The sequence below is a fragment of the Bradysia coprophila genome, unplaced genomic scaffold (genome assembly GCF_014529535.1).
Source record: "Bradysia coprophila strain Holo2 unplaced genomic scaffold, BU_Bcop_v1 contig_358, whole genome shotgun sequence".
In the NCBI taxonomy this organism is placed as follows: Eukaryota; Metazoa; Arthropoda; class Insecta; order Diptera; family Sciaridae; genus Bradysia; species Bradysia coprophila.
This window is the reverse complement of record NW_023503616.1, coordinates 5,201,997-5,229,971: the sequence shown is the minus strand read 5'-3', so window position 1 is coordinate 5,229,971 and position 27,975 is coordinate 5,201,997. Positions and strand designations below refer to the sequence as shown.

Below are 27,975 nucleotides of genomic sequence, written 5' to 3'. Positions count from 1 at the left end.
GTGAATTTGCTTCAGCTGTTCTCAGCTGATCCACACGAACTATCAAAACTGTTTAAACGTCTTAATACGGCTCTACGACTATCACGCACGCATGCGTGTAGCGGCTATAACCTTATAAACAAGAATAAATAGTTCTGATTGTTTTTGTGGATCAGCTTAAAAAACAGCTGAAGCAAATTCAAGCTGTTTCATTCATTAATGTTTGATTCATACGGCTAATCGAGATAGTATGTGGAACAAGGAACAACCAACTTTTGCAATCAATAAATTCAAATTGGTATTGTTGGACCCAATGGCGGTTTTGGTCAGCCTTTTCGTAGAAATGAGAACTGACCTTATGATAACATTATACTACACAAAATACAGTTTGGATAATTGACATTAATTTTAGTAAACAAACCATAAGTGAAACAATACTATCTATCGATATTACTTCTACATTCACGACGTAGATCAACGAGTGAGGGGTGCAACATAATGGCACACAAAATACTTACGATCTATACAACTTGTAATTCGAAAATTACTCAAAATATTTTACATTTGATTGTCATTAGTTACCATTATGATAATTTAATATCTGATTACTATCAATCGTTAAAATTGAATTATTCCCTTAAATTACCGTACCTAAGAAACAAATCGGTAAATGAGAAACTCAAAGCGATGGAAAATTTCAAACATTTTCTTAGTCTTCTCAGATATCTTTGATTGTGAATGATGTGAAATTTGTTTTGTTTCGCTTAAATTAAAGGATATTATCGGTAACACTTGCCAACGTTATCGGAATCATGTCTACACGTTGAGCATCTGTGTGAATTTTTCTGTGCGCGCTCCATTCAAATAATCTGTTGTCACGATTGGAATTACAAGATTAAAAATTGTATACGAAAACGTACTGAGTACGTTCTTACTTGTCAGGTTATGGTAAGAAACATAAAGATCACGGCTCTAAGACAAGCTGCTTTAGTGTAAAAAAAAAACTTTTTCAGTGGAAATTTTCATCAAAAAACCACTTGCGGAATATCAAGGACGATGAAAACCTATCATTCATTACCTATTCCTACAAAAATTAGGTGAGTAAACAAGGGGTTTACATGTCAACTATTTTATTCATAAATTGGGAAACAACATCATGTGACGAAGTGTACGCTTTGATAACCTTTGATGGAAGTATAAACATAAATTTCATCAAATCGGTTTTGTCGGCAACATAACATTATGTGTAACGTAAAGAAACGAGCACGTTAAACTTAAATTTGCATACAAAAAGTCACTTGTTAATTTAAGCCCACGAATTTTAGCAAGACAAGCGTTTCCTCTTCGGGAAATAGGAGACTTCAAATTTCAGGCGTCTCATGTGAGTTGTAATAAAATTATTTATTTCCCATAAAAAAAATCGAATAAAAAAGACATCGATCATAAAAAATGGTTTTTATGCGCCCCAGTTTATCCATCGAACAAGACTTCCGGTAATACATAGCTAAGTTGTGAATAAGCTAAAAGCTAATTTATTGATATAATCTTTGACACGGGTGTTTAAGGACGTGATGTTTGATATTTCTATCATATCGAACCGTTAAATTATTTTTTATAGCAAGGGGTTCTTTAGAACTAAGTAGTTAAATCGTTACAAGATGATAAACACCGTACCCCTTTACAACAAAATTAGAGGGAGGTTATATTATGGTAAAACCTCACCATATTTGTCTTTTGGTTCATTATTTACATTTAAAATATCAACAACGCCCGCGAGTATTTATTTTTAATTAAAATAAATCCATTTAAATGGGTGCGCTTTCAATGTGTGATCATCAATTTTTACTCCGCAGTATTATGGTTCATTACATGCATGGAAATATAAAATCCATCACAATTTCCGTTGAATTTCTGAATGCGAACTGAATCGAAAACAATTCATAATCCATAAACTATAACACAAAACAGAAGTGGTGATTAATTTCCAATATCCATGCTTCAGATTTAACACTAATTACATCGTCGTTTCGGTGCGAAATTCCATTGGTAACACACATAGTAGCATTTGAATCTCTGCCGAATGCAATAATTAAATCAACATTCATTAAAATTGCAGTCAATTGCAATATGGCTGGTGTTGGAAATAAATTCACTGCAATAATGCACATGGAGATAACCATCCAAATAATTTACCGAACTAATTAGCATTTTATCGCGCTGTGTAGGTACACCAAATTAGTGTAATATTCGTATGCAATGCACTTGACATTTTATGATTATTACGTTTCGTTGCGGGTATACTGTGTTTGTGTTCTTGAATACGCAATTAAGCAGAAACATTGTTAATGAATTCATCCAGGTAAAGCTGATAGCAGTATATATTCGCAGAATGAGTCTTGCATTAAATTATATCAATGGAAAAATCAATGTAATTCCAACAAAGCCAATTGTCTGTAAGAGTGCTTCGAATGCATTTTTCAAATTTTATTGCTTTACAAAGTAAATCCCAAAACTGATTCTCAATAAAACTACAAACACGTGTAAAAGTTTTCGCATTTCATAGACGTGACCGACGACCACATAAAACGTATTTCGTATTGTCCACGAACGTAGTTGTTACATGGACGAACGAACAACAATGAAGTGAAAACGGTAGTAGAACGAAACGAGAATGGAAATAAAAAACAGAATCAACAACTCTGTGTTATCCAAACACATCATTACAATTTGACCGAATAGTCGGATGATATAAATTACAGGCCAAGTCTAACACGAAAGTGAAGTCGTCAAAATGAAAAACCCATAAAAAGTTAATTGCTGTTACAGATACAGATTTCTAGCCACATCTCAATGCATATATATATAAAATATACTTCCGGTGCTACTTCTAAGTCACTTTTTTCGGGTCATGTAAAGGCAAAACTCACTGCCGGAAAGCGAAAAACGGGTTGCCGAAGATAAATGATTACTGTTTCACATTAAAATGAAGGGTGAAGTAGTTTTAGGTTTTAGAACTATACGAGGCATTAACGAGGATTTAATGTTATAAAATAAGGATTTATTTCAGGGAAAAAGTTGTGATGGGCTGGTAGTACTTTGCAATAAAAGTTCCATGGAGTTGTCTCCTTGTGTGAGTGAAAGAATGCTGTAATAAATTTGTAAAAACAACTTGATCTTCTCACAACTTTGTATACAACGGTACTACGACGTACAAAGCAGGAAAACGTTTCAACCCTCATATCATCAGCCTGTCTTTCGCAAGGTATTTGAAGTAACTTTTAGGTGTCTGTACAGAACAAAAATCATCACGATTTTTCTTCTGTTTTCTTTTTCTTTATTTCTACAACTAAGTTCTACAACTTTTTTTTCGTACGAACCAGAATTTTAATTATAAATTGTACATCATAAATCCAAGTTTTAATTAAAATTTACTCTCAACATGTACTGAATTATTAGGATAATTAATTCTATTAATTCTAGTCCCATGAGACGACCTTCTATTTGTAATACATTCACACAAATTAAACAATAAACAAGGAGTAACGCATTACTCATAATATGGAGTTAAATCTGAAAAGTAAAATTTACAATTATCGCATTCGTATATAAATCGACATGGAGCTAATATTATGAATAATGTAATTTATGACGAAGAAAAGAAGAGATCTGAACACGAACATAGAAAAATCTCAGCTTCAAACTTACTTACTTTCGAAGGACTTGTTTCTATTTATTTATGTTTGCAAATATGCAGAGCTAAAAATAAAAGCATCGTAAAAAAAAACATCAGCAAATTGTGTACGCCCGTCATTCTAGTCAGTCTTTAGCTTGCATACAATCGTAACAACGAATGAACTATCTGAGAACAACAGAAAAATATGATAAAATAAATTATCTAAAAAAAACATGGAAAAGATATCCGTACATATACTGGGATACAAACACACAGGGTAATATAAAAATTCGCCATAAAAATATTAAAGCTAAGAAAATATGTAAAAATTGTGTTTGAGTAGAATATTTGCGTCGGAGGGATGTACGCTTATTTATTACCACATTTCCTTTCAAAAGCAGGAACGTTGTGACCATTCACACCAAATGCAAATCATATATAAAATGAGTCATAACCGTAATTTCGTTAGAATATTTTTCGTGTTACACTTTTTTTTCCAAGTTACAACTTTCAATGCTTACGATTCTATTATGAATGTTATGTAGGTCACTCTCTAAAGTATACATCACACTATAATTTACATTTAGTTTAGAGTATAAATCATCCGACATGTCAGACATATTACCGTATTTACCAGTGCAATTTTCAATTGTTGACAATTAATGTTTATTGGTGCGAGTTAACTCAATTTAATTAGTTTAATTTTGCAACATAAAAGAGTTGATGGATTGAATTGTTATTGCCAAGAAATGGTTTTGGAATTGACTAGTGTCTCTATAATCAACTGGCGCACGGCAGAGTAAAATAAACCAGGCAGGAGCGGTTCATTTTCGAAACGTCAAACAAGGGACCTAATACATAGTATGAAAATGAACTCAAATGAACACTGACATAAATTGAAAAATTTTATTCGCAAAAAATATAGGGCTACTAGATTATTCAGGTCCATAATCAAACCAGCGCTCCTGCCTGGTTAACTTTACTCTGTCGTGACTGGCGCGATCATTGAACACCTTTTTATAGGGATTCTTTTGAAAATGGACCGGCCAAAATCGGACGACTTTTCCATTGATCTTTTTATATATGTTGTGAAAGGTGTCGCTAGAATACAAAAAAATATTCATCGATGCTTGTGGATAGTGGGAGACTCGACTGTGAGCGCTCCCATGAGAACATTGAACGGTTCACTTCATTTCTCGCATTTCTCTGTTTCGATCTCGAGAACTAGCGGCAGTCCAAAAGCCAGAGGGGAGTGACTATATTCATGTTGGTTTTCGGTTACAAAGGTAACCAAATTTTAATTGCTCATATCTCAGCGTAGGTGATTTTTAGACTCAATAAGACCTTATCTGCCCATACACGAAATTACCTTTCTATCGACACTGCGTACGACTACGTAGCTATGTCATATATCAGGAAAGAAGTTCACAAGAAAAATTCATGTTTTCCGTTTTTGAACACCTCCCATTACCCACACAATCATCGAGGAATTTTTATTTATGGTAGTTCTGATCTCGAGAGAACAATACCTTTAAGGGCTCATATAAGACGGGCTGTGTATTCTGTAGGTACATTTCGATTGCCTTCGATCGGATTAGTGTTTGAGCTGAGTATATAATGCGCTTTTATTGATGATGATGATTACGATCGATGTAGGGTGAGGGTAATTGGGGTATTATCAAAAACGATGCGACTTTGATATCGGTTTGCTTAGGCGATCGTGGTGCGTTTAGAAAAATGATTTTTTTTAATTCAATGAGAGCTTTTACGGTATGCTTGTCTGTCGCTCAAAACTATCAATTTTCCATAGTTACCTTGACGATAAAAACACTGAGCATCTCAGGGAAACATTTTAACAATTATATCTCTGCGGGCTTCAGGCAGCGGAAATATATCACAGTCAACTTAGTGAGAGAATTCTGTTTCAAATTTAAGTTTTTAGGAGAAGTACAGTACACGTTCACTGATCTCCATAAGTAATGGTCAAAATAACTGTCCGAAAATGTATCACTCACCTCTTTAACCGCTCTTGAATTACAAGATTTTCACATCGTTTAAGTATCAGCACATCAGTATCTGTGATTTAATTAATCCGGCAATTCTAATTATAAAAGAATTTGTACTGTAAGGCAGGGCCTATTTTTAGGAATTTAATTAAAAATTCCATAAAATTCCTTAAAAATTCAGAAATTTAGGAATTTTATAGAATTTTTAAGAATTAAATTCTAAGGCAAAGCGTACACTATTAGCTCTGTCCAACACCTCGACGGAAATACGTCAGTTAATTTCAATTTTACAACTCGGTGGCTGATACAACTGAACTCGTCGCCTTCCTAATCATCATTCATGCATCAAATCATTAGAGATTCGCTACAACGGTTCGGTCAGATTACTAAGCAAAAAATTACTGTCGAAAAAGTGATTGTACGTTCTAGATTGGCCAATATCGACAATTGAGAATTTATTACAATCTGTCTTGGACAGTGGATAACGTATCCCTTGATGATCAAGTTCCACCAACACAGCTGCGCTTAAAGATGATGAGTTGTTATCAGCCTACTGACCTGACCATAGAGTCGACGATGTGGAGATCAGTTTTAGTAGACTCTAATCGAACCAATAAATTAATGTAAGATAGGTCTATTGACTAGTCCAATGATGTGTCTATCTTCTCTCAGTCGAAATACTTAAGATAGATGGGCTCTCAGTGATAACGCCTTACGCTACCTTGGTGACAAATATTAAAATGCAAAAAGTCCACTTCGTAAACTTTTGACTGATTCATGTTTGTCATTAAATTCAGAAATCGCAATTTACACTTCTCTTAGACGAACTGGATAGAATCTTACCGATAAATAAGACGAAAATATTCGTGAGGTTATCAAAAATGTCTCGGGGTGACGACTCTGCTCCATAAAAGGCAATGTTAATCAACGACTCGTTTTATTTTCTGAGAAGGCATAGACGTTTTACTATTTCACGTTGCCATGGCATCTGCATCTGTTCAGCAGTGCTATGACTTTGCTCATCAGTCAATAAATTTGTTCATCATCTACCAAAATCAATAATTTCCTCTAGGCAACCACTTTTGGGGTAGGCGCTTTCACGCACACTCATACCGCTATTTGCTTGTAATTTCTCAAAGTCTTGCGACATTTAAATAGTGCGCAGTCACTTCAACGTATGCAAAAGCAAGAAAAAAAAATCAAAATTCGTCGATGAAATCAATGACTTACCTATCTTAGATCAAAGGTAACGAAACATTGTTGGTAAATGACTTCTGCTCTCAGTTTAAATTCTTTTTGTAGAGACCGATAATGGGAGATGGTCCGAGTTGGATCTAAATTTGAAATCAGAAATGGCGGAAGCCAGAAACTTAAACTGCCACACAACCTGTAGCCTTATTTATTGTTAAATTTCTCAAGAACATTTGAGGTCCGACTGTTACCATTTCTTATGTAAAAGTTCTAATCGATAGAGCCGTAAGAAGGCACACAGAGAAAAAATCGAATGAAATTCATCATTTCGTGTCAAACAATGCACAATCGTTTCATTGGTACTGCCCGATGAACCTTAACGGTTGACCTTTCTTTATCACATCGAGACTATGTTTGGCGAAAAAGATTTCAAGAGCCAAAAACTGATAAAATTCGAATGGTTGAAGTATCGCGATAGTAACGTAATTCTCTAGCTCAAATTCTGAAATTTTTGTACACAACAACAGGTTCGTACAAGTTTCACTTCAATTTGATCATCAAATTTTCTATTGGCAGATGAACCCTGAATTGTATAAGAATTGAAATGAACACACCACATGAATTCTTTATTGGTACGTTATTGATGAAAAGTTAACAAAAATTGACTCTTAATCAAAAAAATTAAAAAATTTGTAAAGGGACAAAGGACACTACATCAAAATAGGGAAAAAATTAAAACTTACTTACAACGTCCTCGAGTTCAAGCTTGACCTTTGAGAAAATATTTACAACGACGATGAGCTGCGTCCTGTAATTTGTCTCCGGTGTAAATAGTCACACAAAAACCTCTTATGTGCGTAAGACAAGCACAAGTACTTGATGCCGAATTTGACGAATTTTCATCCATTTTTCCAATTTTGATTGGTTTGGGTTTACGTCGAGGCGTGACTTCTTTCTTTACGCATGGAGCGGCAGCAGGGACAGGCGGATTTGGCGGATTTTCAGACTTGACTTGATTAGTTTTCGTTTTGTTTGTTTGTCTCATTGTGATAATCTGAAACATGATTGAAACAACGAGCTTTATTTCATTTTATGTAGCAAAATGAATGATGGTGGAATGGTCACGGATTGGTTTTTTGGCCTTACGTTCTGTCTGGTTTTCAAGCTATCAAGCTTTCTGGCTCGACTACGTGTCCACCTCGGTGGTGTCCATATCTGTGTTCGTACCATATCGATAATTGTTTGTGACCGACAAAAAATTGGTTCTCCTTGTGAAAATATGTTTGCTCGTGAATGGTAAAACGTGGTTTAATGAATTTTCTAGAAGTTGGAGAGAGTATAGACAGTAGACAGTGTAAACAATATGATGGAGTCAAGGCGATGGAGAACTATGCAGTCGCCATCTGTTATCTTTTTTACTCTACAAATTGGTGGAGTGGGTTTTTTTTTAAACATTTGAGTATGAGTGGTTTGCAGAAAGAGTTTCGTTAATTTGTCTTCATGACTACTGGATAGTCCCCTCCATCAGTTAACGTTAGTGAGAATACAATTTCTCTTCTCCACATTTAGCTCTTACATAGCAGAGTATATCAGAGACCTACTACTACAATTGCTGAAGAGACTCTTTCGATTGTCGTGTGAATCGTCCGATCTCAATTTTATTTCTATCTAGATAGTCCGAGAGGCCCAAATTGAAACGTCCTATTTCGGTAGGTATGTTTTCAAAAGAATCCATCCTTACTCTTTTTTGATGAGAAAGATAAGCGAAAATCTTTCTCTGATCACAATTTGTCAACTTACTCACAAATTAAAATTCTGCAGCAATTCTGCCTTGGTGTAAATTCAAATGAAGAAAACGAACTGAATAAATATCAGCACGTCACCGATGTAACCAAGAGAGACATTCTTCTAGATCAAGGGCATGATAAGATGCTGTATCATACTGCCTTTATTGCGTTTACACCATTTCGCCCACACCATATAATCATATTCAAATAATAACCACATTTTCTTTTTAGATTTCCCAGTGTATAGTATTATATTCTGTGTGTTTCTTGCACATAAAATACGTGTACCTTCAACAACTTCTTAAACTTACCCCAGGCCCAGGTGACTAAAATGTTTTATATCCTCTTCATCACATATAAAAATATAACACAAAAGTGGGAACAGAAATTTGAAATAAATTTACTTTGTGGTTGAGTATAAAGGAACTAAATTGAGACTTTGTTACAGTATTTTTTTTATATCGCCCCTTCAAAATGGAAACCGGCATATGCGAATCGATATAAAATGTGAAAATATGTGAAGAATTTTTCAATTGACTTTGGATCAAACTTATCCATCTGACTGATGGAGTATTTGAATTTTTTCCATTCAATAACGTTTTCCTTTTTAAATGAGAAAATTTATCTTTCAACGGGGAGAACACTTTTTTATGTTCATCTTCAGATTACGATGGAAATTGTCGAATCAAATATTATTATATCCCAGATACATGTTCGTTCGCATTTGAAAAAATAAAAGAAAGAAAAAAATAGGACGCAATGCAATTCGCAAGGACGCTAATAAAATGAATAGTGTTCCGTGGATTACGACCTAAATACGAGACGGATTGCAGGGTAATCGATAAATTTTCAATGTCTCTCTTTACTATAAAATTTATTGGTCTAACTGCAGATTAGAAAGAATTTTTTTTAACTGCATGTCATCGTATATCCGAAAAGAGTGACATGCTATTTATTTAAAAATTTATGGTAATGGGAACGTTGACTTATGGCGCCCGTCCACAGACCAATCACAATATTCCATATTTAAAGGATTATTATACGTTCCATCCAGTCATCCATAATTTATTCTTTATGAAATTTTTGAAAACCATTCGAAAGTGTTGCGTTTCAGATCGGGTTATCCACCTTAAGCTCTTAATTTGCATTCCTCACAGAGTAATTTTAACTGCGGCGAATATCATCACATCCATCTTTTTTATTCACTTACCGATATCACGTCTGCTTGAAAAACCAACTGTTACATTCAGAAAATAAAAGAAATTCGCCCTGAAGACGCTAGTTGGATTTCATATATAACTTTACACTGTCGAGCAGGCCAGGCGTGACCATATGGGCTAATGGGGACAACGCGATGCGGTCTTTAAATTTTACATTAAAATGCTCATAAACATACAGCTGAAAAGCCGTCTATTCTCTTATTTTAAAATCTACCTATAGACAACACAATACCAAAATGCAGCAAAAGGTAAATTGAAAGCTAAATTCAATTCTCCCGTAATTTGTAATGACTTGAGTTCAATGCCATTTCAAATATTTTGTGCAGGTGGATATGATTCCTTAAGACACTGTTCCACGCCAAACGAACTTTGACCCAGTTCGACGATCACACTTGATGAATTCTTATGAATTCCGACAGTAATATGAAACCATCACAATCGGAAAAGTCTATTTTCCATTCTGGTGCACACATTAAGAGAATTCCATTCCATGCAAATATCAGGATTTTTGTATCTTCATATGTGTTTGCCCTCAACCTTTCGATTTGTCGATGCGAAATATATCTCGGCGTATAGTTGCTATACCATAGCGATATTATATATATAAAAATTTTCATAAATTTATAACGTACATCACTTGGATGCATATATTTGAAATTTTGCAAAACATTTTTACAATTCCCAACATGACACATAACAATTTAATGTATGCGGGGAAATAGAAAGGCGAGAGATTTTTCATCGGTAATTTTCACTCGTAAGAGATATGAAAAATAGTTTGTTTTTTTGAGCTCCTCTTTGCAAATTGAATATTAGGTGAATAAAAACTCCAAGAAAACTTGTAACAAAGATGAATTTATATTTTGTCTGGGTTCGGTTTCTTTTTTTTTCTCGAGCGTACAAAGTATCTACAATGTTGTGGGAAAAGTGGTTGAATTTGAGAAACTGCAATTGAATGACATCTTCTCCAACAGACTGTGTTCAATTTCTGCAACTTTGGTATGAAAATTCTACCTTTATCTCTCATCGAGACGCAACTAATGCAATTTGAAAGTTAAATTAAGGATGGCATTTTTATAACCGAAACCATTGTTGATGTTTTCTTTTGTGAATGATTTCGAAAACATTATTTTTCACATAAAACATTTACATAAAAATGGATTTTTGAATGAAAAAGTAGAGAATTGAATTACGATAGAATGAATAAAATGTGGAAAAAATGTTCAGTGGCTCATTAGTTGCCTTTTTTTTAAGTTACTTCGTCTCATTTCATTTCAATTGATTTTAATTGAGATTATTCGGAAAACAAGTGATGGTTCTTACTTTTAATTATTAATTCTTACAAATTTGGGATACCTTAGACCATGTTGGCGTGACGTCATTTCTGAAGGACCCCTGTGGAGATGTGACTCCAGAATATTTTTGATTGGAACTATAATACGATAAGTAAATAGTAGATACAGAGATACAGAGAAAGGAAAAGAGGAAAGGACCGTTTAATACAAAAACAGAAATCGATGTAAAAGGGTAGTTACAATTTACGTTTCCATGTCGAGATCTTCTCCCGATGTAGAATTTTAGCTACAATTTATGTTTCGATGTTTAACGCTACTTCCATATGAATACAACACAGTCCTCTATATCGTTTCCGTTTACAGTGAAACATATCCAAAATTTCCATAGCTTTGTGCCAAGCTTACATTGACTTACGCGTGCATCGTAGGCTAACATTGACTCAAAAATTATGAAAGAGGTTGTGTTTGTCTTCTGAGGATAAGGGGCGTAATTCATAAAAGACGTCCGCACTTCTATCTAGTTTTTTATAATATTTTCCCCATGTCCATATTTACTATACTTAACATTGGAGTCACATTTTTATTGTGTCTTCCCAGCTGAGATTTGAAAAAAAAGAAACGGAAGTCTTGAACCCTTGACGACACGCATACTCGAAAGGAAGGTGTCAGAAAATTTCTGAAATTATATTACCGGGAATTTCCCAGACACGAAAATAATAAAGACAAATTATACAATGTCTGACATTCTAAAACCAGCAACTGACTGTAAATTTCTGATAGCTCAACCACAATAACTAATTTTCTATACATGAAATTGTGCAATTTCTTCATACCAAGTGTTGTGGACATGAAAAGTAATTGATAATTTCGAATGTGCGGTTGCCATTTCCTTTTTAAAGAAGAAAAACTGTAAAGCGAGAGTGTGTGTATGGTATTGGTTATTTTATACACTATATCAATCGGTCAAACATAAAAAGCTTTTACTTATCTATAGAATCAATACCGTACAGCAGCTTCACAACCTATGGTAATGCGTTTATCCGTCCACTCCACATCCTCAATGGTAGAAATTGATATGCTTTTAGGAGTTTCAAATTGTCGGCTTCGATAGAAATGTTCGTTATACATGTGTTTTTCAAAGGTTTTTTATATCAAACGTAACGGTTATGTACATAGTACAGCTTTTTTCTCGATCCATTCATTCCGTTTGTGCAAAAGTTTTTTATTTCAAATGAAAATTGGAACTGGAAAAAGTATATCGATTATCGAATGTTATTTAGTTTATTTACGTTATATATATCGTCGACGAAATTCATTTTAATTTCAATTTCAGCGTGACAAAAGCTCTGAGATTAACAAAATCGAATTTACGAGATTTTAATACGGAAGTCTCATAAATGGGATTCCTTTTGCGCCGTTTTTCTCTTGTACATATAATGTTAATCACGTATCGATCCATAAACATATATTGTCGTTAACAAGTACGCAATTATGTGTAACACTTCAAAATTGAGATTCCCCAAAGTTATTTATTTTCTAATAATGTACTGAAATTACCTTTCATTTTTCAAGAAACTAATAATGTTTTGCCGAGCCCCATCGCATTCATTCTTTTCTACTTGACTTTAATTAGGTTTTCTAAAAGCGCACCAACTTAAAACGCTTACTACGTTACTGCGGAAAGTGCACGATGTAGAAGAGAAAGCTGAAAGTTTTCCTTGTAGTTTGTAGTTTTCAAAAAGCAATCAACGAGTGCAGTAATAAAATCGTTAGCTATTATTGTTCTCACAGCCAATTCGACCAGCAAACAGTCATCGGTCATTTGAGATGACTTGGTCTATCGAATGTTGCTTCAATTTAATAGTCCGTAACCTAAATAAGCCAGAGGCTGAGCTTGGTGATAATAGAATAGAATGATTGGGTTTGTAATATATCCGAGTGCCTGTGATTGTCATTTCTTTTGATTTCATTTGCCGTGTAGTTACTATTACTATTCGTTTTAATAACTTCTTGCCTTCTTCCATTAACCTTCTATATGTATCACGTATCATACTATATGATTTATAGTGTGTGTACCTACTGTCAAATCTATTTTCTTTCTGTCCAATGATATATGTAAAGGAATTTTCCTTTGATGATATCTCACCCCAGTTTATCTAACTGACCGAAGATATCCACGGTAACAGAGCGCTGGATGAAATGAATTCGTCTAGAAACCCATAGACTTTAACGAAAGTTTTTCTTGATATAATGGAAGTATTTGATTACATATTATAGATATGGTATTTCTTCAGTTAATCAAATAAAATAACATTAAGGGGAGGGATCGTTCGATTTAAATGGTAATATGTAAAGGTAAATTATTCTTCTTTAATTCAATTGAAGCATTTATGGAACAGTGCAAATGTATTCTTTAGGAATCAATATATTCCAACAGTGCATTCATAGGTACACGTTTATAACACATCACAACGCAATGAGAAGATAAAGATTTAAATTTTTTTCCTTAAGCATCCATTTAAATTCAATTGTTTCTCGGCGAACGGATTTAATTACTCGCAGAATATTCAAAAGCATTTCATTGCTCGAAGGTACACTTGTTGGCAAAGTGTAAATAAAAAACTTTTCTTTTTTAATGGTTCAATTTTTTACGATTGAATTATTTTTATTACTGTTGGTGTTTATTGTAAAATCAAGCTAAAGGTCTGCTAACGTTTTAAGCGTTATGTGTTAAAATAAAAAAGAAGCGTCTGGTATAACACCCCTTTCTTTGCAATACTACAGAGGTAAGTTTATTAAGGTCAGTGAGAAGGTCTCCTCTTTTAAGTATACATTCATTTCAATAGAAAATGTGTGTTTTGCAAGGCTTCATAGAATTTATAATTTTATTTTATTTAATTGTTGAGCCGGAAAAGAATTTAAACTCCATAAAGCGGAATGAAATGTGACTGACACATAATTTGATTAAAGACATTTTTTCACTTAATTAACTGGCACCGAAGCATTGGTTCGGTCTCGTAATTACTGGTATTTTTCAATGTGCAAAGGAAAATTGACAAGACAATTTTGAACGACTATTCTCTGCTGTCAATAGTAATTATCACTGAAATAACGTGGGTTCGCTTAACGTTTTTAAAGAAATGGCAATGGATACATGTAATTGTATAAATTGTATACCTCACATTCTTATATCCAACCCACTTTTTACAATCGACCTTCAGAGTATACAGAATTAATTCGTTTGTGACTTTTTTCTCCTATAAAAGGGACACATAATAAAAAAGGTTTGACGATAGGGTCCAAATAATTTATCCGCTGTGAATGTTCTCGTTATACGAATATGGTTTTCTAGAATCATTGCTTTAAAAACGTTTTCAATATTTAGTAGAAAAAATTTGACATACAAGAGGCAAGTTATTCATAATTCAGTCATCTAAAACTTATAAATAAAAATTTTCTTTAAAAGGAAGCAATTTGATGACAAATTTTCCATTCCATTGACTAAAGATTGAATCAAAAATGATAACTTCAAAGCTTATCAGTGAAATGTGTGAAAGAAAAAATTTCCCGTTTCGGCGATATGTCAATAAAAATTCAAAATTTATATTCGATCTTGGCAAAGAATTTTTTTTTTTTGTAGAGATATGTGAGTTTAATCAAGTTCACGTTAAAATAGAAGACTACCTTAATACAGAGAGGGTGTACTTTGATATAGTTATTTGTGCTACAATAATTGTATGAAGATGTTTCATCAGATTTCTTAGCATTAGATGACTGATTGACAACTCATGACAAAGCCTATGCATGCTAAATTTTTGGAAATGAACTTTTTCATACAAGGTGTAACATTAGAAACTATCATTATAAAACTATGAAAAATCTGACATGCACTTTTTCTCACTTATGTAATAAATGAGTTTTCTATTATTGTGTCACACTAGTGCGTTAAGGTGATTTTGTCGAAATACTAAATTGGCTGCTTGTGATCTCTTTTAGCCACTTGTATCGAAATCATGTTCTGTACCCACCATTATGTGTTGTCAAACTCACCTGCTGCTTGGCCACTGTAATATTCAATAAACTTGTTATAACATTCGGAACAATCAGCAAAGTTTCATTTTTGCTTCTGAATTACGTGAAATATATTAACATTCATTTGCGTAAACATTTATCTACAAAGGTTGTGTTTATGTGACTATTTATATATATAATTAAATGCAAATAACATACATTTACCAACACCCGTATAACGACTTTAAATCGTAGCATTGGCCCAGATAGTAAAAGTTTAAAAACTAAATTTTAGTTGACATTTTTGCGGTCTGTCTAACCAAAATGAGAATTCACTCGCTTCATATTTATTTGTTCATTCAATTTTCCAGTTAGTTTGACAAAGTACAAATATGGTGGAAAGTTGTGATAAAAAAGTTATTTAAACAAAGAACAGCAGTGTCATCTAATAATAAATTGCAAAATCTATTTAACGTAAAACTTTAATTATGATGAGAGCATAATAATTGGTAGCAAAAGTTTTAGAAAACCGGAATTGATAGGAAATTGTTTTTAATGTGTAAATTAGTAGTATAAAGCAATGAAACGAAATGTGGACATACATGATGGCTGCGGCCCGAGGAGACCGGGCTATGTCTATGATAAATGCACGTCGCAACGGAAATAGATCTGAAGCTGAATCGCCTAGGTAAGTCTCTGTAAAAATTATTTTTGTGCTCGATACATAGAATGTTTTAACCCAGTAGTCCATTGTTTTTTGTGATTAATTTTTCGCCGGTTGTGTAAAGCTTTGAATGTTTAAATTCTTCCTTTATTTGTACATAGAGGTGTGCACCGCCGATTTTACGCCGGCGCGCCGCCGATTTTTTGCTAAATTTTCGACGCGCCGCCGCCGAAAAATAATAGCTCACGCCGCCGCCGCCGCCGATTGTATTTTCGTCGCGCCGAAATTTTATACGTTTAGTGCTTTCAGAAATTTTAATGGGCGACAATAAATATAAACTTAAATTGAAAAATCTATACAAAAGTGTGTGCCTGAGTACATGTACAAGGTTTTAGCAAATGTTTATCGCTCTTAATTTATAAGTCAGGTTTCTATATGCTGCTATGTTTCTATATGCGTAGAAAGCATAGCCTATTTTAGGTAATTTCTTAAAGAATTTTCGGGAATTTTAGAGAATTTCGAGAATTTTCGGGAATTTCGAGAATTTTCGGGAATTTTAGAGAATTTTCGGGAATTTCGAGAATTTCATTGCAAGTAAAATATACCTTCTCTCAACAATTCGTTGATTTTAATTTCCGATTCAAGTATACTGATAACAATTCTAGAATAAGCAACTAAAAAAGATATCGACATTAGGAAGTGAAAAAAATTAAAATTGATTTTCGGACTTTGTTTCACAGTTTTCTTTGCCGGTGCTTCTTCGAAGACACCTTTAAACCACTCAGAGGCGTATTACCCTATGGGAAATTCGGTACCGTGCCCATTGCGCTGGAAAAAATATGCGCTGAGCTCGGTCACTGAATGGACAATTATTGTCTGAAGAGAAATTTTAATCTATCATAAAAACTATGTAGAGTTTGCGAATTAACTTTACATTGCCTAATCTCGTAAAAAATACGTACCAAATTTTTTAGTTTGATGAGTGCAAGAGTCCATGAGTTAAAAGGGAAAATTTCAATTCGCGCGTCAGGGTATTAAAACCGAATATTTACAAAAAGAAATTGTTTTGATAGGAAACATGAATGGTGAAGTCTAAAATGAAACATTTAGAACTACAGACCTTACTTTGAGGGCTGAGCTGATCTTCATTTGTTTGCGCTATCCTATTACTTTCAATAACGTAAATCATGTAGAAAAAGAAAGCTGATCACTTGAAAATAATGCCACAGCGCAGCAAGAAGTGAAAAATAAAAAGCTCGAATATTGAATTAGAGGGATTCTTTTTAAAAACAGCCTACCGAAATCGGACGCATTTTCCAGTGGACTTTGAAAACGGTTTTGGCTTCTAGGGTCGAATACCTTTCTAGGCACATATAAAAAAGTCGACTGGAAAATGCGTCCGATTTCGGTAGGCTGTTTTTCAAAAGAATCCCTCTTAGCGTAAAAACCAATGCAGGATAAATCACCCAGGTACGGTCTAATATCACCTCGGAGGAAATAACGATTTTCAAAACGGATTTTAACGCTTATTTTTATCTTGACAAAAACAATGAGTGCGTTCAGTATAAATCGACAGATTTTGAAGAATCTGCCATAACCCGTATGTACATTCATTGGTAAAAACTACGAACTGTGAACTAAAATTTTTACTTTTACCTCATACATGTCAGTTCTATTAAGGTTCTGAAATAACAGGTAAGACACCTCTGAGTTGATCACGAAGGCGGTGACACCAATATCGGAAAATCGAAAAATCTTAAAAATAGCTCTTTGTCCCTTGAAATATGTAAAGCCACACCATAGAGGTCGACTACCACACTTTGAAGAACAATAAAATCGAAATGCAGCGAGTTTCTAGTGTTTTAATAATTTTTAAGAATTTCGGGAATTTTCAAGAATTTTCGAGAATTTCAGAGAATTTTCGGGAATTTCGAGAATTTTCGGGAATTTCTAGAATTTTCGAGAATTTCAAGAATTTTCGGGAATTTAATTCCTAAAATAGGCTATGGTAGAAAGGAGTTTTTTGTTTAAAAAAATTTGTTGAAACTTTGGGTTTTTCTTCTTACTTGCACTGTACGACGGTGATTTTGTTTCTGATGCTACGATAGGGTTATCTTCGAAGTAGCTTTCTATAACGTATCCTATTTCCATCAGTAGATGGCAAGTGTCTTATGCATATTTTTAAATACTTCTTCTTCTTCTTTTTCAGCCTGTTTCTATCCACTGCTGGATGTAGGCCTCTCCAACTTCTTTCCATTTCGTACGATCCATTGCCATTTGCTGCCAGTTTGTACCTGCAATATTCTTAATTCCGTTTGTCCATCTCTCTGGTGGTCTACCTATAGCTCGTCTTTTATATGGTCGCCATATAAATACTAGTCCAAAGAAAAAGTTGGCTGCTGTCTTGGGAAGGGTATCGATGGATACTACTGAGGATGGTCAGATCACGCTGGCCCGAGACCGCCATCGATACCCGAGGTCGAAACAGCATTTGTCTTTTCTGTATCCTCACTTAACGTGAACTCTTGGGTACGTTACTCTATTTTCTGTGCATATAAGAGGAAGAAGAAGGAGAAAAAAATTCAGTGAATCAGTCAAAACTACTGTAATTGTAAAGGGGCAAACTTAAGACCTTATGTGGAATTTGGGTGGAAAATGGCACAAATCATGTGTTTTAGGAATTTATAAAGTGGAAAATCTTTCCGGTTTCAAGTTTTTTCGTCAAAAAGACGAGACACGGGTATCTTTATTTTCAATTTTTAGCTGCTTTATTTAAAAAATTTGGGGAAAAAATCATTTTGGCGTAGTCTATGCACTTATTACTTATAAATTTAAGTTTATCTAAATCTCTTATTTGCGAAAACCTTCTACTACGATCTCACTCCTTCATCGAAGATGGACTAAAGGCAACGGGAACGGTTATTGCATAAATCGAAAGACAATAGTAATGAGACTGGGCCAAACCAGACTATCCGGCTAGGCTTAAACGACTCAAAATGAAAACCCTTGAGACCAGGAGACTAGAAATGGATGAGTTGGTTCTGTACAAGCTAATTCATAATAAGATTGTTACCAACCTGTCGTCACGAATCTCAATTCATCAACCCCAACGGTTTACTCGACAAAATGTCCACGTTCTCTTCCACCTATCAACACCTTCATCCAATGTACAACTCAACTCGCCAATCTACCGTTTACAGAATCACCATAACATTTATTTTAAGTCCAATGATGTTTTCAGTTTAACGCTTAATCAGTACAAAAGGCTTGTGAAGAGTATGTATCAGTTTTGATGAGTGAAGTGTGACTTTGATTTGATAAGTTTCTTTTGCTTTCTCTTTTCTCTTTACTGCTTGTTAATTGAATTATTATTTTTATTATAATCCGATCGATGTATAATTGGGCGTCATGCCTGTTCGTTTGATCTAAATAAATAAATAAATAAATAAATAAAGATGTGACTTAAAATTTCTAAATTATAATTTGACATATAGCTTACATGTCATTTACGCAAACTCATTAATCATTCTTGGATTCATTAAATTAGATGTTTTCAAAATAATAGGTGATTGTACATTGTACACAATATAAAAGGTGAGATACGCCTCAGTTGATTCCCCTTGTATAAGTGGTTGATACTTCAGATTGCAAGATAGTAAGATTTCAGTGTTCGGAAAAATGATTGCGCACGCTTTTTCAAATGTTTTTGCATTATTTTCGAAAGTTTAGATTTTTTGTAAATTTATCGGCGCGCCGATCGGCGCACCGCCGCCGACTATAAATTTCTTCCGGCGCGCCGCCGCCGATCCCTTACCAGTCGGCGCACCGCCGCCGACTATTTTAAGATCGGCGCACACCTCTATTTGTACACTCAAGGACAATCATAAGCGTGATGCAATTTGTACTGTATTTCAGCTGGTCTACTGATACAAACACATTACCTTATACGTGTTTTTACTGCCTTACCAATGTCCGTCCAAGATGTATAAGGCTGTGTGTATCAATGGACCAGTTGAAAAACAGCTGAAGCAAATTGCATCACGTTTATGATTGTCCTTGAGTGTATTTTAATGACGACAACAGATATTGAAATTAAAAAAAAGAGATGAGAAAATCGAAACAACAAAGATACTTAAATTAAACAACTACAAGAATACCAGCACTACAACTTTGATACCTTCAAAAACTGATTATCATCAGTTATCGACAATATACAAAAAAAAAAATTAAACCGAATGAATTGTTAAGCAATACTTGATTGTTTTATCAACGGAAGTAACAGATTTAACGATTAAAACGCGAAGCCCGTTTCGGATGTGAAAGGTTAAAGAACGAAAAAATAAAGACGTGCAATTGCTTTCCAGACCACAACGAAAAGATATACGACCCATATGGCTGGTTAAAGCTCTATGTGTCGAAAATAAAACAAAAGAAAAGATTAACAAAATGTAAAGCAAAAATATTCCTCAAAATACACAAACCAAGTCAGTTAGATTGCAATGTTGCAGTCGATAGAGAAAGTTAAAGTCAGTGCACAAAGGAACGCTGACTCATTAGGGAGATCTAAATAACTTTCATGAGAACATCATTTCATTTATATTTCAATCTTTTGTGAGAATATATTTCAATCATAATAAGTCATTGGAGATAGCGTACTCATTTATCACTTTAATTTAACAAGAAACTAAATTTATTGCAGCTTTGCCGCTTTCTGTTAAACGTGCCTTGGATAATTCATACACATTACAGTGCAACAAAAGATCTTCTTGATGAACTCATGTCTAATTTATTTCTCTTATTATCCGCGTTCGGTACATAAACTTCTTATCGCCGTTTCGTAAAATAACAAACGATGCTAGCCAATTTTGTGCGAACTTAACTTTATGGATAAATCTTACCGAAAAATGTAAGCGAAATACCAGCGGGGTTTTTAATCAGATCAAGTTTTTAGATGAAAAATAAAGCAAAATATGTCGTTGATCTATAACCGTTTGCCGTTAAGCGTATTCAAAATGATTAGGTTTTAATGACATGTGAGATAATTGAGAATGTGTCCAGAATTTTTAATACAAGTAAGTACCAGACATGATGATGACCGAGGTATTTTACACTTGTTATTACATTTTTCCCACTCTCAGTTCACACAGTCAAACAATTTCAGAGTGAGAAACATTTCTGACAAAAGTATAAATCGTCGATATACAAACTAACATTCAACAAAAGAAAGACCTATTGACTACTGAATCTGCTACTTCTTTTGTTTAATTTTTGGCTAAGCATGTTTCTCCACCTTGCGTCATGAACCAGAGCTCAACGCCTATTTTTGGAATCTAAGAGATTAACATTTTCTCGTTCTATAAACAATTAGAGAGGTATCTTATGAAGGTTTTTTCATTTACTTAGTGCTGATCATTTCTTATACACCCTCGTGCACGCTTAATAATTGTAAAAACCATGCTGAGGAATTGGACCGATTTAATGAAAACCAACCGATAATTAATGGTAGCTTCAAAAGTGGCAAAGTGATAACGAATGATGACGAACAATCTTTTGTTTCTTTGTGTTCGGTTTTCAGAATTTTATGAAAAAATGGGAAATCATCTGAATTTCAAATATTACCTTATTATATCATAATATGAATTTATTCCCAGACGGCTTACAATTTTCCCCTTAAGTGTATTTTGTGCCGTGTTGAAATTTATTGACTAAACATATATTTATTGAAAAACATTCTATGTGGTAGAGGAGCCACATCATGTGCATATATTTAGCTTGTTTACGGTTCTTTTAAAATTGAAATTTATGTTCGCAGTAGCTTTGTATGATTCAGATTTTTTTGGCAACTTTTAGAAATAAAGCATTAGCAACTTTATAATTGATTTCAAAGCAAAAACATAGTCAAATAAATGGATATTAAAGCTAATTTATAGTAGATTACAGCAGAGCCTATGTAAAATTCGGCTCACACGCCGCAAACATCGCACACATGTATTACTCATTCACATAGGCTCTTCTGTACTGTTCTTTAATGTGTAGGCATCCTGTGCGTTGTATTTACATTGTCTAAGATGAAAACTACGAAACAATTTTGCATAAAACAGCATTTCGGAAACTTTCCACTTCTAATCATTTTGAACTAAAATTTCATTTTGATTTAGTAGGCATCGGTTGTGCACGCCATTTCGGCTGTATTTAATTGTCTTCTTTGTTGTTGTCATTCTCAGTTTCAGTGCAAAATTTTTGATTTTGTTGTTTTAAACTATAAATTCAGTGTGATTTTAGTGTTTTCTTAATGTTATCGATGGCAGGTGTACCAAAAAATAGTTCTGCCTGTGTAGATTCCAATTTATATCGTGGTTTGTGTGAAGTGAAAACATAAACAAAATCATCGAAAAATGACCGACCAGCGCATGTAAATGATCGCGCATAGCATGTAAATCATCGAAAAGTCTAACATGTAAGTTTCATTTACATTCTCATCGCAGACAATGTAAATAAAATTCCTGACGAGTCCCCCAGTGTTCTGTTTCCACATAAAATTCACGGGAATTTTATAGAAGTGAACTAGTGAGTTTTGCCTGTGTGAATGAGTAATACATGTGTGCGAAATTAGGCGGTTCGCCTTCGGCTCACACGCCGGAAACATCGCACACATGTATTACTCATTTACATAGGCTATTCTGTAATCTACTATTACATCTAAAAGCAAATATAATTGGTTGTCCTATATCGTTGAACTTCAACGGTTGAAGTACAATTCAGTTTTATTCCATATCAAGTGGGATGTTTAAATAGAATGTAGCGATAGCTTCGATGTAAAATTAGCTTTTGAGCTATGAAGTCGTTCAATTTGCGCAACACTCACATGTAAGTGACCTGCAAAGCAGTAAAATCCTCAGCGACAAAAATAAAACATTTGAAACAAATAATTTGTTAAGAAAAGTAATTTTAAGTGTACAGAAGAGACTTTTTACAACCGTCTATTCGTTAAATCATTTATATCCGTAATTAACCTTTCCCCGAGCAAGCCGAAGCATTAGAATCCAATTTAACAAAATATTTCGAATTCACGTGGATAATCTCTTCAGTATATTTATCTCGAAAAATTCAATGTTGAATTGAGTTCATTTATTATGCTACATTTTTAAGAGCATTGCCGAGACAGTTGTCAATATAAAAAAAAATGTTTGTTCCATTTTCAGCCGACATTCTCGACCATTATTTTCTCAAAATCATCGTCTGCCTAACAGAGTTGGTAATGGTCCAACTAATGTCAGTCATCCGTTCGGTACACAAGGGTATCACAGCTATGCATCTACCTCGTATCCATTACCTGAATACACCACCTCGAATCCAAATAGATGTCCACCCAATTCCAATGATGTATTCGGACAATATGCTGCGGCAACAACAAATCATGTCGACCTATCGAATAACAGGAAAACTACTAGCGAGATAACCAATCGGCTGGGTATGAAAGATGAACGATTAAGTGAAACTGTGATAGAAGATGGACAAAGTGATCAAGTAAGTATGATTCAAATATTACTAAAAATTTAAATTCAGAAAAGAAAAATTCTTTCGATCAATATTATTGCTATCACCGGTCTTCAGTCAGTAATCTTCCATGTAAAATCTAAGTTCGCTCAAAAAATAATTTCGCTTATAGCGCCCCAATGCGTTACGTAAAAAAAAATTGTGGTATTATGTGCGCCATTATTCATTATTTATGATGATGTCAATGAAATTTTCAAGGGCTTGGGTGAAATTCGATTAAGGAACTCCTTGAATAAGGTTAATAGATTTGCCGTTATTTGATAATTCGTTCAAAGTCATTGATGCGCGATAAATATGAAGACACGAAAAACGTGTGAGACAAAACTGTTCCCTGTCGAAGTAAACAAAAAAAAATTTTTGAATGCCAGCAAAATTATACAATCAATAAATTCGGAACAAATAGAATGATGTTAATCGAGAAGCACTTTTAATTGATGGTGTCGATGACTTATACTTGTACTTGAGAGCCTGAGGGTTATACATTAAAGCTTTATCGATTTTACCGTTTCATTGATACTCAGGTAGCATAGCTCTCCCACTCATGAAGGTGTGTATATTTTGGCATTACATTATTTTTACCTTAATGACGAACCTAAGAACTTTGAACTATAGACGAAATTTGTCTAGATAAGGAAATGAACGTAATTCGAGGTCTGATCATGATATGAATAGTGTAACGTTGCTGATGATAAGAAATTCATGTCACTGTGCGCTCGTGCCGATGAATGAAAACTAAATTACTTTGATTTCGTTCTGCATTTGAAGCTTATGCTGATGTTATGAACATTTCATTTAACGTATGTTTGGATAATATCATAGTTCAATCGTTCATAATGTATTCGTTGAACGCTAACTAATTAGCTAGCTTAAATTTCCAGTTCTACTAATTAAGAGTGAAACTCATCGCTAAAAATGTTATATGGCTATGTATTTGTATACTCGAAGAAATTGGTAACGTTAAAAATGTTGTTTGAAAAATGATTATGTTCAAAATGCTAATAATTGTGAAATTATTTAAAATAGATTTTCTATTCAAATTGAAAATTTTCCATTAGAAATTCAAATTCGTCTCGAGTAGACTTTCTACAGACCGATAAAATTAATGTTTTTTCCCTTATGTTCGAATGTTTAAAGATGAATACTGAACACAATGGATGTTTTTATATAAACAATTTCATAAAATATTGTTATGATTAAGCATATCATTAAGTGTATGCTGAAAATTGAAATCTTTCTACTTATTACAATTAATCTGCTCGAAAACAATCCAGCGTCCATTACCAACCTACCCTCATTGAAAATAAATTTCCATCAATAAATACCACGATTAATCAATGAACTTACTTTTATCAATGGCAATTACAGCACGTGAGTTTATTTCTTAATTCCAGTCTCAAATCGTTGCCAATATAATAAATAAATTATCAGTGAATGTCTGCGATCCGTGCATTTGCGATGAAAAATAGACATGAATTATGGCTTTAATGAACCTTCTATACCCATTAGGGTGTGTCGATTTTTTGCAAATTGTTAAGTTGAGCTGCAAGAGGTGGGATCGACTCAGTAAGTAACATCTAGAAAAACAAATGTTTTTGGAAGTATCTGTTATGGCCTGCATGAAAGACTATTCGGAATATTTCGAAAGGAGAAGCCGGAGTTTCATCTACTAGGAAAGTGTTTCTGACAGACCAAAACTTATTGTCAGCGATAAGAAATATAAGATTGACGATCGTTTAGTGAAATAAGAACTGGTCTAAAACTTGAAAACACTCCCCAATATTGACATCCACGAAACACTTGGTTAGTCGATTTATCAAGTGAAAAGGATTTGACTTAGGACTTAGGATGTTTTTGTTAGCCAATCGATAGTTAATTGGTCATTTATTGCTAACAATTCGGTTATCAGCCTAGTCACACACTTCCATTGTAGAAGAAACTCCGGGTACTCGAAAAGTTTCACAAATCTTCTTTTAATAACCGAAACAATGTTGAGACTTGAAGCCTGATTTGACATTTTGAAAAAATCGATACACTCTAATAGCTATCTCATTTGTATGAGCATTGTGTAAGCTACACATTTTTGGTCTAAATTTTACGAGCATTAGATGAAAAATTGTCATTTTATTACGATAAAATGACGACGTTGATCACCCAAATACAAATAATTAAATTAAAATTAATTTAAATTTATTGTGAAGACACAAACATCATTTTTGTTATTTTTATCAATTAAACATTTTGTGCTAACTCAATACAACAGAGTTTACCTTTTAAATTAAAATGTATTCAAATGGTTGTTTGTCTTGTGCCATTTGTAACTCTCACCTTAAAATACACTGTATATCACGACGACGGCGACGACGTGTCAAAGACACAATAAATAACTGAAGAAGAAGAGAAAAATGCACAGATAAAATCGATAAAATATTTGATGTTATTTTAATGTTACATATGGAAATGATGTTTGTTTTCGGAAAATTAATATGCCGTGCGATTAGCTGGAAAAGTTATGGGAATTTATCACTTCTTATGATTCTTCTTATTGCCGATAATTGATGATACAATCACATTTTATTATTTACAATTTAAAATGACAATGTTCTACGTATGCCGTCTGCATATTTATGCAAGGTTATTTATAGCGTATTTTGATTTTTTTTTCTTTCGTCATATCGACTGTCATGGTTCGTGTTACCCATAAAAATGGATTTACGTATGTTCAGAAGACTCAACCGGCATGTGTGCTATTGGTTTATTAACCACATCAAGTACATGATCTTCTTTTTGTCGTCACCAGCCATTGAGAAAAGTAAAAAACGAATGAAATTCTTCGGTGCACTCTAGCAAATGTTCAGTAACTGTGCGGTATAAAAGTCGAGATAAAAGTTCAAAAATCGATGAGCGAGAATTTGAAAATGGCTTTTTAAAATTATACTTTTACGATCTCTTTTATATGTTCTATCGATTCGATTGCGCTGGCGAAAACTTTTTATTTTGATTGATATTGTTCTTGGGATCCATACGAAATTGAAAGCTGATATTTGGAGAGTTGTTGCGTCCATGATTGTGGGTTGTCAATCGGTTGGATAAGATTCATTGGATTTTGAAATGGGAGCTCTGCAGAAATCTAACCAAAATCTAAGAACGAGCAAACACTATTAGTTTGACGGTCGGTTTTTTTTTGCATGTTCATCGAATCATATAGTTAAAGATATAAGTCTCACACTAGTTCATGTCGTAATTAATTAAAAACGACGATAAGAAAATCTGTTGATTCAATTTGTACTTCTGACATTATGCAACGGTACAACCTGTTTGTTTATATATACATACATATCCATCAAATCGGTGTTACCGGTGGCTGGCAGTCAGCTAAACTATTTATTAAATTCAATTAAGTCTTAATGATTTACGTCAGCCGTTATCCGTAAAAAGTGTGCCCGAATAATTTCCTTAATTAGAAGTGTATACCAGATTTTATCTGAAAATGGTGAAACGTCTGTTTGTTTAGAGACACCTAAATCGACGAAATAGCTATTTTATGTGGCACAGCACACAGAATTCTCAAGTTATAGATATCCCTCACCGAAATGTTATAACAAGGACAAAATATGGCACATAAAGCGTCAAAGTTTAATATTTTGGTTAATTATTCATAGATTATTCAAAACCACGAACTTCGGTCGGCTCTGCACCTGTGTGAAATTCTCTTCAGCAATGAATATAAATTTGTATCAAGTGTAAAGACGATGTGAATACCGTACAATAAATACTATTCGGGTTGTATAAGGCTCGGAACGGGTCGGGTTCGGTCAGACCGGAAACCGAACCTGATCTTGACCCGAACCGGAACTAAGACTTCGGGTTCAACCCGAACTTGACCCGAACCTAAATTTTCGATTTCGGGTTCCAACCGAACCCGACCCGAACCCGAAGTTATTCAACCCGTACTTGACCCGAACCCGAATTTCCATTTCGGGTTTGACCCGAACCTGACCTGAACCCGAGATCTTCAAATAAATCAGGTCCGGTTCGGGTTAACCCGAAATTTTTGGCATTTTTTAGTGTAAAATTTTCGGGTCACCCGAACCGGACCTGATCTATTTGAAAATTTCGGGTTCAGATCAGGTTCGGGTCAAACCCGAAATGGAAATTCGGGTTCGGGTCAAGTACGGGTTGAATAACTTCGGGTTCGGGTCGGGTTCGGTTTGAACCCGAAATCGAAAATTCTGGTTCGGGTCAAGTTCGGGTTGAACCCGAAGTCTTAGTTCCGGTTCGGGTCTAAGACCGGTTCGGGTCATAACCTGAACTGTTCAGGTCAACCCGAACCCGTTCCGAGCCTTAGGGTTGTATGTGCTGTACTTAAATTTACATAGAAATTTCCATTGGCATAACAGTTCGATTATCGGTAGTATTAATTGGTAAATTATCTTTGCGTTATTATTACGATAATTTTATGAGTTATTCGTTTTTTATTTAATTTTTTAAGGTTGATGTTTCGTCATCATATATCAAGGGTGAAATTTAATTAATTAGAGTTTTGCATTTACCTATCGAATTACACTTTCCCTTGGCAAATATTTTCAAATTTA

The 27,975-nt window shown here is 34.1% G+C and overlaps 2 protein-coding genes and 3 long non-coding RNA genes across 5 annotated transcripts in view; 3 read left to right on the top strand and 2 right to left on the bottom strand.

Moving 5' to 3' along the window:
* LOC119081525 overlaps nt 1-27,975 on the top strand; it is a 298,236-nt gene that overhangs the window by 116,480 nt on the left and 153,781 nt on the right. The window lies entirely within an intron of this gene.
* On the top strand, nt 126-10,165 carry LOC119081528. The gene is made up of 3 exons (XR_005088500.1): nt 126-185; nt 6,573-6,577; nt 10,154-10,165. It is a non-coding gene; the product is annotated as an uncharacterized LOC119081528 (long non-coding RNA).
* LOC119081520 lies at nt 3,291-4,229 on the bottom strand. The gene is made up of 3 exons (XR_005088493.1): nt 4,033-4,229; nt 3,689-3,838; nt 3,291-3,549 (listed from the first exon to the last, which is right to left on the bottom strand). It is a non-coding gene; the product is annotated as an uncharacterized LOC119081520 (long non-coding RNA).
* Nucleotides 7,467-8,199, bottom strand: LOC119081503. The gene is made up of 2 exons (XM_037190511.1): nt 7,996-8,199; nt 7,467-7,903 (listed from the first exon to the last, which is right to left on the bottom strand). Exons 1-2 carry the CDS (start codon nt 8,077-8,079, stop codon nt 7,610-7,612), a joined length of 378 nt encoding a protein of 125 aa, XP_037046406.1. The 5' UTR covers nt 8,080-8,199; the 3' UTR covers nt 7,467-7,609.
* Nucleotides 15,540-27,975, top strand: part of LOC119081414 (cyclic nucleotide-gated cation channel subunit A) — a 41,825-nt gene continuing 29,389 nt past the window's right edge. The window contains exons 1-2 of the mRNA XM_037190311.1: nt 15,540-15,850; nt 23,029-23,353. Of these exons, the coding sequence (XP_037046206.1) occupies nt 15,753-15,850; nt 23,029-23,353 (423 nt within the window). The 5' untranslated portion in view covers nt 15,540-15,752. The remainder of the gene's footprint in view (nt 15,851-23,028; nt 23,354-27,975) is intronic.

Coding starts and splice junctions, on each gene's coding strand:
- LOC119081503 (XM_037190511.1), bottom strand. CDS start 8,079: ATGGTACGAACACAGATATGGACACCACCGAGGTGGACACGTAGTCGA. Junction 7,904..7,995: donor GCTTGAAAACCAGACAGAAC/GTAAGGCCAAAA, acceptor ATCATGTTTCAG/ATTATCACAATGAGACAAAC.